This window comes from Hyposmocoma kahamanoa, unplaced genomic scaffold (assembly GCF_003589595.1).
Source record: "Hyposmocoma kahamanoa isolate Upper Pololo Valley unplaced genomic scaffold, ASM358959v1 88, whole genome shotgun sequence".
Lineage (NCBI taxonomy): Eukaryota > Metazoa > Arthropoda > Insecta > Lepidoptera > Cosmopterigidae > Hyposmocoma > Hyposmocoma kahamanoa.
Genome location: NW_020654466.1, coordinates 12,873,902 through 12,885,334, shown reverse-complemented (window position 1 = coordinate 12,885,334; position 11,433 = coordinate 12,873,902). Strand labels below are relative to the sequence as shown.

Sequence of the window (11,433 nt, the reverse complement as noted above, 5' to 3'; positions counted from 1 at the left end):
CTGTGATGTACTGTGACACAGTCATGATACCAGTCTCCTTAAACTTTTCTCTGAGAGAAATCCGACAGCCTAGTCGGTACATAGAACTAAACACTCGTTTTTGCAATACAAATATGGTTTGAATATCTGCCGCTTTACCCCACATGAGAATCCCGTAGGATATTATACTATGGATGTAACTAAAGTAAACTACCAGTACTAACATCGGTAAGCTCACGTATCCTGCGGACTGCGTATGCAGCAGAGCTTAATCTGCTGGCCAGAGAAAGTATATGTGGAAACCATTTTACGTTAGGTAATTCAAATTTAACACACTTTAACTTTTGTCTTCTTGGCATTAAGCATTAAATTGTTAGTATTAAACCAATAAAACTACCTCGGAGAGGGTATCATTAATATGGTCATATTTAATGTCATATCTGTTTGTTTTAAAAATCAAATATGTATCGTCAGCAAACAATACTATCGCAATGGTCCTCGACAAAGAATGGTAGATCATTAATATAAATCAGAAATAAGAAAGGTCCAAGTATTGAGCCTTGCGGAACACCCATTTTTACCGGAGAACCCAAAGAAGTCACCCCATTTGTGAATATTAATTATTTCTATTGAGTTTCATAAGAGCAAAAGGTTAATGTATTTAATTACGAAATTCCCAATTAATACTTCATTAAAAACTTGTTATATAACAAATTCAAAACAATTTCATAAAATTCATGTTTCCCTTATTCTAGCTTTTCACTTACAATGATAAATGAAATGACACCATCAATTTTATACAAGTTTCAGGCGTAGTCTGGTCTCTACAAAGATATTTTCAAAAAATGACTTTAACAAAATTGATTCAAGAATAAGCGGGCATATATGAAGAGACTGATGAGAGTGTAGGAGGCAAAAGAGGTTTACCAGGAACATAGCAGGTGGGAGACAGGTGTGATGATATGTATTACCTATACATATGTAAAAAGAAAAACTGTTGCTGATAATAATTGAGTGTCCCAAAATGTCTCGGATGTCCTCAATATGCGATGTCTACGTGCTTGATGAACTTTATTTTACATAAACATGCAGATTTTACAGACCTTAATGATGTCCATAACTTTGTGAAGTGGTTTTCCTTTGTAAAGCTGCTGGTGACAGACCAGTTCATAGTAATCTACGATCTTCTTTCGTATTGTGCTGTTCTCTCTTTCCATTGCCAGCCAATCCAGTCCATGGTCGCTGCAGTCCCATTTATTATCTTTAACAAAGATATCAATACAACATTTTTGTCACCCATATTCTCCTAGCGTTTTTGATTTTTTTTTTATTAGATTTTAATTTTTTTTTACATATATAATAAACACACGCTTGGCCACAATCTCACTTGATGTTAAGCGACGATGTGACCGATGATGGGACGCTTTTGCCTAAAAAATGCCTATTCACTCTAGCCTTGAATAGCCCCAACTTTTACTTTTTGGGAAACACAGACCGGTAGAGCATTCCATTCCTTTGCCGTACCATCAGAAAGGAGGAAACAAAGCGCTTAGTGCGAATAGGTGAAATATCAACGACATAAGAATGGAGTGCTCCGGACCTTCTAGTCCGACCGAAGGAGGACGGTCAGGGTGGAACTAAATTAAAAAGTTCCTGCGCACACTCCCCGAAATGTATTCGAATGAAATCCGACAAGCAGGCTACTTTTCCGCGATGGTTGAGATTTTGAGGCTTCGACTCTACAAGAGAATTCTTATTGGTAACTCTCTTTATATTTAAATTTGATTTCTTAAAATAGTAAATCCAATTATATAACGTATAAAATAGTAATCATTTGAGTATTATTGCAAGTTACCACATAGCTTTTTTACCGGACTCTGCTTACTTGCACTTCTGCTTAATTTGTTGTAAGTATAAATTTTAAATATTTTATATCTCCCTTCAAACAGCTTGTAACTAAGAAATAAAGACTTGTTTGTTATAATTATTAATACAAAGATCGAAAACTCAGAAAAAACACTCAGAATAAATTCCTTCGATCCGGTCGGATTCGAACCGACGCGACGTCTTCTTGCATACCGTGCCAGACGCTATACCAACTAAGCCACGGAACGAACCAACTGACCTCACGAATTCTTCTATGTGCTTGCGTCGTGTCTTTGTACTTGGTTTTTCAACGACTTTTTAGTCGTAGTTTCACAAAAAAATAATTGAATATCAATTCAATAAAAATTTAATTAAAGACTTGTTGTTATCATTTTTCCGCGAATTTCCCATATTGTTTATTTTTGTATGTTCCGTACAATTTCATTTCGAGTACAAAAGTTAAGCCAAGAAACAGTCAGTTTTATTCAACTGCAAATTTGAACGTTATGAAAATCCCGAGAGGTACAATTTTCAAAGAAGTATTTCGACAGCACATATGACTCTAAAACAAAAAACACACAATGGTTGATATTTCTCAAAGATCCTTCAAAAATCTGGAATGCAGACAGACACGTCCATCAATTATTATCTATTAGTGAATGGATGGTTCGTGTAAGCGAGGTCCGTGATCTCGGAGCTTACCTTTGACGTCTCTCTCACATTCCATGCCCGGAATGTCACAAAGTGTGCGTATCAGAGTCTAGGGTCCGTGTTGTGTAACGCTACCCCACTTAATACTTCTGCAACGAAAACGCTATACACGGCACTGGTTCGAAGCATCCTAGAGACGAATGCAGTGGTTTGGACTCCATATGAAAATAAATATATTCTCATGTTGGAGCAAGTTCAAGTTAAGCAAAAAAGATTTTGAGAAATTTGTATAAAAAAAAATATTATTACTACCCATTTCTGTACCCTGCGTACACGCTTCCTGCAAGGTCACTTGGGTTTTGAGTCCTTGGAATTGCGTAGGAATGTGTCATTAATAAGGTTCTTTTTAAATATTTTCAGAAATAATACGGACAGTGTGAGTCCAGTGGAAAAGATATTCAAACCATATTTGAGCCATTCGTTCTGTGTACCGTCTAGGCTCTCGGGTTTCTCTCAGAGAAAATTTTAAGGAGCCTGGTATCATGACTGTGGCATCACAGTATATTCACTCAAATATTTTATATGCCCGTAAAAATATACATAATGTCAATAAGAAAGAAGATATCCATAAGTCCAAACTCAAGGTACCACGATTTCGTTCAACCAAGGTAAACAACTCTGTTATGGGGAACTGTATACGTTTTTACAACAAGATTCCGGAGCATATATTAAGTTTATCATTTCCTAAGTTTAAAAACTGCATTAAAAATATTTTGATCGAAAAGTCATATTACAAAATTGAAGACTACGTGTTAGATAAAGATGTATGGAAAGACAAATTTGATTCAAAGTGTATTCCATAGCATATAACTTTATTTGAAACGAGCAATCCCTAACTACCTCCGTGGCCGAACGGTTACCATGCCGGACTGCCACGCAGAGGTCCCAGATTCGATTCCCGGGCCAAGAGAAATATTTGTAAGACCTACATTTATTTCTCTCGTGAGTTTGGGTGTAATTTGTGGTTGTCTATGTGTGTGTCCATGGCACCCGCGACACAGGGTTTCCCTAGTACGGGGCTATATTGAGTGTGTGCGTTATTATATTATTATTATTATTATTAATCCCTAGAGTTTCTTGCTCGTTCTTCTCAGGGAGATCAACGTAATGAACGAGCAGTAGCTTAAATGTGACGTTTTCAAGTGTAAATTTATTTTACCTATGGAATAAATGATCTTTGACTTTGACTTTGCGTAGAGATCGTCAGATTAGTATTATAAAATTTTCGCTTTTTTAATATACTCTCAAATTACATTTTTTCCTGCACAAATTCACTTTTTGTAATATTTGAGCATTTATAAATGTACAATAATAAATTCTCACATGACATTCCCGGATATTACCATAAGACGTAAAATATTCCCAAATGGAATATTGATCGACTTTAATTAAACGTTTCCAAGTCGATAATGATTTTTCGATAGATTATGGTACAACACTAAGGACATCCGCCATTTGTTCCGTTAAATTTTTGTATAAGCATGTAAAAGAAAGATTGTTTGAAAAAAACAAATATACGCGATTTAAATCCGGAAAAATAGTTTCATTTCCTACATGTAAAAGAAGTTCACCATTCACACATTTTACATTCACGTTATCGGTCCATTATTGTCTATGGGATCCGAAGACCAAAACGAAAGCGTTGTGACTAACGAACAGCGGACGGCTCACGGATGGTTTTGATTTCGTACGCAGCTGCGGTTATATATTTTGAGAGTAGACCTTCTGGGTACCGAACGATTACTGCAACAGGCGACGTGGTGTGCCCCTCCTAGCAATTGTGCCCTCACGCACGAAACTGCAGCGACAATCACCCATTTCCCGTGCGACACAAAACATAAACTGTTGACACTTCAATCGCTGCAAGGTAAGAATTTCTAGCGGTATAATAAGAATGCCAAGTATTACCTTAATCGTAACTTTTGATAATTTCTAGATTCCGCGAAAAAAGTAAATTAACTTCAACACTTCTTTCACAATAAAGAATTTTTTTTAGATAGGTCCTTGAAGGTATGTACTAATAACTTAAGGTATCAATTCATAGAAATTAACTTTAGCAGATAATATTTAAAAGTATAGATGGCAACACTTGGACAAAATAAAGAAAAATAAAGTATTGAATCTCGAAAAATTGAGGTAAGTCATACTAAATAAGAAGTATAAAATATAAAAAAGAAATTCAAAATATATAAACATTTTAGGAATGTTCTATTAAAATTCATTCACAACTATGACAAATTGGTGAAAACAGTAAACAGAAAAGATCGAATTTTTCTCAATTGTATTATATACTTTTTGATTTGTTAGTTTGCAAGAAATTGTATAGATGGCATTTATTTGAATTTATTCTCGAAACGAAGCAATGTTTTAGCATGTAGCATAAGCGGAGTAACGAATGCGTCGTTATTTTATCTGTGCTTATAATATAACAATGACCATCGAATATTAGGTATACCTATAGCTAAGCTTCTTATTTGAGTTATCCCAACTCCCCATATATACTTTTTTTATAATATCAATTGACGGTAGGAACAAGCCATGCGGCTGGTTCTTTGTGAAAAGCTCGTCCAGGGAAGTACGGCCACCGTATCTATTTCTGCCGCCAATAATGTGAGAATTACTGCGTTCCAGTTTTTAAGAGGAATTGTTCTGGTGAAATTACAGGCACATGGGACTTGTCAAATTATGTTTCAGGGTAAAAAGTTTTACTACTGAAAGCTCCGTGTAGCACTGCAATTGTTATGGACACGCGAGTCGCATACCACTAGGCGCACGACTTGTTCGTCCCGTCACTTGGTACTATGAAAAAAAATAAAACACTATTCGAAATCATTCCATCAGGTGAGATAGAGCTCAAATGCACTCTAACATTGTTTTTAAATAAAAAAAAACACCCAGACCAAAACCGTTAATTTGCTGTATAGAACTTCTAAACATTGTACCCAGAATTCTCATATTCATATAATATCCAATTTCTACCGACGTTATTCATAAGTCGAAAACCATGTAGTTGCGTTGATTTGATTAAAATAACAACGGGGAAACAAACAGCAACACAACATACACATGCTGTCACGCCCTTCTCCCAGTGGTAATAATAACAATAATAATAACGCACACACTCAAAATAGCCCCGCACTAGGGAAACCCTGTGTCGCGGGTGCCATGGACACACACACAGACAACCACAAATTACACCCAAACTCACGAGCGAAATAAATATAGGCCATACAAATATTTCTTCCGGGACGCGAATCGAACCTGGGACCTCTGCGTGGCAGTCCGGCATGATAACCGTACGGCCATGGAGGCAGTTTTATATGGTATAGTATGATAGATTACACTTTTCTAAGATCCCCTAATAATTAACGTCATGGTTAAATATGCCGTTTATTTCGCTCAAAACTATGTAGCGTCAGATTGTTGTTGAAATAGGTATGTATAAGCAAATTAAATCAAGTGGAATTCTTCGAACTTGAATTTCGAACAACTTAAGATCATCTTTCGACATTCCTTACTTAACCCACTTGAAATTGTCGACAAAGCTAAAGATTGTTACGGCGATTCGCAATATTTGATACTTTATAAAATCATACAAATCAATAAAACAAATATAACGATTACAACAAAAAATAAATAATTTCATTTCCTTAAAAATCTACATCATCATCAACAACACCGACCTCGATAACTAACTCCGTTTTCGTTGTTTTCGTTAACGTAGTCGTCGCCAAAACGAATAATATGAGCCCGAACCCAATAGCTGCTGTACATTGATGGCCCCTGTGATCGAGTGGCTTGTACACCGGTTTCCATGGTGTCTCTGAGGTCCCGTGTTAGAGTCCCGGCTGGGTCAGTGTAGAGGGTTAGCTTTTCTGTACTGTCTCGGGCCTGAGTGTTTGTGGTACCGTCGTTGTTTCCGATTTCCAAAACACAAGTGCTTTACCTACCTACTTACTTTGGGATCAGTGCAACATGTTGTCTATTATAAAAACTACTGTTGAGGAGTTCCTCTCTCTGTCTGTCTGCCGTTTCCATCATCAGATCAGGTCTAGGTCATATAACATCTTACTTTCATTGGAATTACATCTATGTGCCAGGTTTTATTGAAATCGGTTAACGTAAAGTGGATGAACTCCAATAAACCGGATTCATCTCCTAATTTACCGTTCTTAGAGGTGGAATATTTTCTTCAAGTTTGTATAGCTCCACTACTAAGGTACCCCCTTTCCAACAAAAAAAAGTCATCGAAATCAATTATTATTTGTTTACTAAGTAATTGCGTAAAATAGATACGAAAAAAATGCCTTACTAATATTTCTTCTTTTTTGAATTCGGTTAAAAACATGACCACCTGCCTACAATTGCAATACAGAACTTCAGGAAATTTCAAAATTTTAGGCGTCTGGATATTATGAACTATTAAAAAAATTCATTGGTATAAACAGCAAAATAAATTACGGACACAAATCTAATTTCGTATACATTTAACACGTATTGCCATTTAAGGCCGGAATCACCATAGAGGCGAGAAAAACTGTTTTGCTAGATCAAAAGGTAGTTTAGTGATTTACTATTAAATAACGATCTTATAAAAAATATACGAAACACCTAAAGATATTGTCTAAAGAATGTGCTAACATATTACACGATAAGATGCACGTTATCCGATCACATATAATCCTGAAAACAGACTAAATAAAAGTCTGAAACGAATTTTGAGTTGCGCTACTATGAGAAAGATATTATATACATATATATAGGGTATGGCCTACATTTATTTCTCTCGTGAGTTTTGGTGTAATTTGTGGTTGTCTATGTGTGTGTCCATGGCACTCGCGACACAGGGGTTCTCTATAATTTTCCTAGTGCGGGGCTATGTTGAGTGTGTGCGTTATTATTATAACTCTCACTACAAATCAAAGTCAAGTCCAAAACTTAACTGCCTCAGTGGCCGAACGGTTACCATGCCGGGCTCCCACGCAGAGGTCCCAGGTTCGATTCCGGGGCCGGGAGAAACATTTGTATGGCCAACATTTATTTCTCTCGTGTAGTTTGGGTGTAATTTGTGGTTGTCTATGTGTGTGTCCATGGCACCCGCGACACAGGGTTTCCCTAGTGCGAAGCTACGTTGAGTGTGTGCGTTATAAAAAAAAAAAAAAAAAACAAGTAGTTTAAAATCCGATCGCAGTGTAGACTATATAAGTCTTCACAGAAGACGAATTCCAATATTACAATAGAAATCCCTTTCAATTACTATTTACCCATTGATCACCATCAGCTGGAAGAGTAAACTGCAGAACGTAGATCTCTTCTCCATGTAATAAATCTCGCGCACACTTCAGACAGTCACACGTCACAAGAAACGTCCTGTTACATAAAAACATACGACACAGATTCTGTGTTTAATAGCGCTGTTGTTACAGCAGTAAGCACACAAGGCTCTAATTTCTAATTATTCTTTTTATTTAGAAACCAAACATCTGTCATCTTTTCAATCGAAACTATTTTTTTTTTATAAACTATAAGTGCCCATTTGACCTACATCTTACCTGATGGAAAGTGATGATGAGGTCGAGGATGGACCGTTCGCCAAATAAATGTGGAAGCGTAATGCTTCGTGCCAATTCTTGGAATATCCTCAACTTACGGCTGCAACCCAAACCTTTTGTTTACGGGATGGAAATCTTTATAAATACCCCTGAGCCCAGGGAGACTCAGGGGTTATGTGGGGACTCTCCCAGACTGGAGGGCCTACCCCACTAAAACCCCCCGGGTTTACCTCCCGCCGGTCAAGTCGGCGCCGTGGGGTCGGTGCACATTCACCACGACGCCGCCCGGCCGCCCTGGCTTGTGCCAGGGCTCCCGCGCCAACGGAGGGGCAGGTCAGTTGTCCTCCGACCCGCCCCCCAGACGAGTGAGGCCGTGCAATGTAGGCTCCGGAGTCCCTGTCCAGAGCACGCTGGCCTCACTAGGGGATCAGGTGAGCAGCGAACTGCCTTCACCTTCTCCGCGTCTGCGCCGAAGCGGGTGCGCGTCCGCCGCGTCCTCGCGCACCCGCTCCGCAGCCTCCTTTTGCCACATAGCCTCTCCACAAAAGGAGGCCACCGCCTCCCAGGACTCCGCGCTACCGAGCATGGCGGCAACCACGCCCGGCAGCAAGAAGTCCCGCCCTATTGTCCCCGTCAGAGTGCGGCGCTGCTCATCCCACCGACTGCACACCTCTAGGGTGTGCTGCGCGGTGTCATCCGCAGCGCCACACTCGTTCCACGACGGAGACGGTTCCCTCCTCGCCACCTTGTGCAGGTAAACCTGCACACCCATACCTACGTCTAGTCCTATGGTGATGGAACAGGGCAGGCGGAATTAAATCGTGCAATTCCATCGCACACTTTCCGTCATGTATCCTGTATAATACCGATAAGCAGGCAATTTTACGGCGGTGTTCAAGGCTCTACAGCTTCGCCTCTACTTAATCCGGGTCACCTATAAGCTTGACACGCTTGTTAACCGAATCTAAGGTGGCTAATTGGTATTTAGTAGAGCCATCCCATAGGTCCCATAGCAGCAAGTATTTCACACACGACCAGACTTGTGCTTGGTACAGCTGAAACAACTGTGCCGGTGTGAAGTAACGCATCAACAGGAAAGGATGCCAAAATTCCTGGCTGCAGTTTTGACCATGGATTTAATGAATTTACCGAAGGTCAAACTGGACGATACGTCCATTCCAAATAGCTGAAGACGATCAATCGAACGTCCTAACTTGCTGTTACGACTATTATCTACGTTCAATAAATTAAATTTGCATTTGTGAACAATCGTATATCAAGGATACGACTTTATGTATGGCTGTGCTTTTTTACGACCTTTTGTGTATTTATTATTTTAATAAATACTAAACAATGTGAATGTTTTAATGCAAAAAATCAAAGTTTCTCATTACTAAAAGCTTCTACATAAATATATTAGATATTTACGTTTTTAATCTTTATTTATAGAGTCACCACTTCCCCTTGGTGTTGTGGGAACATAGGAATGTGCAAATCTATATTAATTATCAATTATTATTTTGCAACTAAGATAGATATAGATGATTTTAATTTGGCAAAATTTAATACAACTTCACTAGTTATGTACAAAATTAAGATATCTAAATTCAACTTAGAATCTGAAAACACCAAGGACACATTATTAGTTAAAGATATTCCATAAGTTCGTTGCAGTAGCCCTAAATGGACATGGAAGCTGGTCAAAGAAGTTGCCGTTACTCATCTTCAGAATAATGTCATTTACTACCGCTACGACTTGTAAACCCAAAGCTCAATGACATTAGTTCTCAGCAAAACACAACTATAAACACCATTTACCAATCACTTTCGATAAATATAATGATTTGATTAATTTCTATAGTGGTCGTATAGTAATTAATATGATGTCATGTTTGTAATTTAGACTTAAATTATAACTTAGATCAGTAAGTATGTTTCTTACCAAAAATATTTAATAGGTACATTTTAACTTTTTTATTTTAAAAATTGCAATGATTGATCAGCAATCAACATTATAAATGCTAGTACAAGTTAAAAAAACAAAAGGCTGTTTTTGCTACTGGATTTAACTTATAATTTATAACAAATAATGTGATCTCTTGTTTGTGATTTAGATTTAAATTATAACTTAGAACAGTGATTGTGTTTCTTACCAAAAATATTTTAAAGTTAGACTTAAATTTTATTATTAAAAAAATTGCAATGACAACAACCAAATTTTAAATGTTAATACAAGTTCGAAAGAAAAACAAAAGAAACTAATACTAATTTTGCTATCATACTAGTCATTGAAATTTTTAAAATAAAAAAGTATAAAGTGTATGTATCAAATCTTTTTGGTAAGAAACACAATCACTGTCCTAAATTATAATTTAAGTCAAAATTACAAAGATCAAGTCACATTAATTATTTAATTATAAATATAAGTTCAAGCCAGTAGCAAAAAATAATCTTTTCTTTTTTTTTTAACTTGTACTAACATTTATAACGTTATTATTCTACTAATCAGTAATTGGAATTTTTAAAACAAAAATACCAAAGTATAGCTACCAATTCTTTTGGGTAAGAAACATAATCACTGATCTAAGTTAGAATTTAAGTTTTAATTTCAAAAATGAAATCATATTAATTATTATAAATTATAAATTAAAAAAGCAACCATTTTTATGTACTACAAGTACAAAAAAAACTAAAGTGTAGCTATTTATATTTATATTGTACGAGTGTGTGCGTCAATCCAGTAGCAAAAATAACCTTTTAGTTTGTTTTTTGAACTACTACTAATATTTATAATTTTATTATCTTACCAATAAATCACTGCAATTTTTAACATAAAAAAAATTAAGAGTAGCCATCAAATCTTTTTGGTAAGAAACACAATCATTTAACGAAGTTATAATTTGAGCTTAAATCACAAACATGAGATCATATTAATTCTTAATAATAGTAAGTTTTTTCATGATACTAAGTGTGGAACGAAAAAGTCGTGAGTCTGATGGTAAGCGACACGGCTGTCACATAACAGTTGCAGTGCCACTCAGAGCTTTAAATTGCAAAGATCTGACGGACACTGCCACAGTGCCCATCACCCTGACACATAAGTTCAAAAGTCCAATGTGCCTGTAATTTCAACAGCACCCTTACCAAAACCGGATCGCACTAATTAAGACATTACTGCTTGGCGGCAGAAATAGGTAAGGTGGCAGTACTTCCTTGGACGAACTTTTTCACAAGGAGCTCTATTGCTACTAATTCCAAAAGCACAAACAACCTTTTGTTTTTTTTTTTTGAGAATCAGTATTAACATTTCTAATTTTGTTATCTT

At 36.8% G+C, this 11,433-nt stretch overlaps 1 protein-coding gene across 1 annotated transcript in view; it reads right to left on the bottom strand.

Annotated features, from left to right (window-relative positions):
• LOC113235938 (protein singed wings 2) overlaps positions 1-11,433 on the bottom strand; it is a 117,064-nt gene that overhangs the window by 61,406 nt on the left and 44,225 nt on the right. Inside the window, exon 4 of the mRNA XM_026471860.1 lies at positions 1,083-1,240. Coding sequence (XP_026327645.1) covers positions 1,083-1,240 — 158 coding nt within the window. The remainder of the gene's footprint in view (positions 1-1,082; positions 1,241-11,433) is intronic.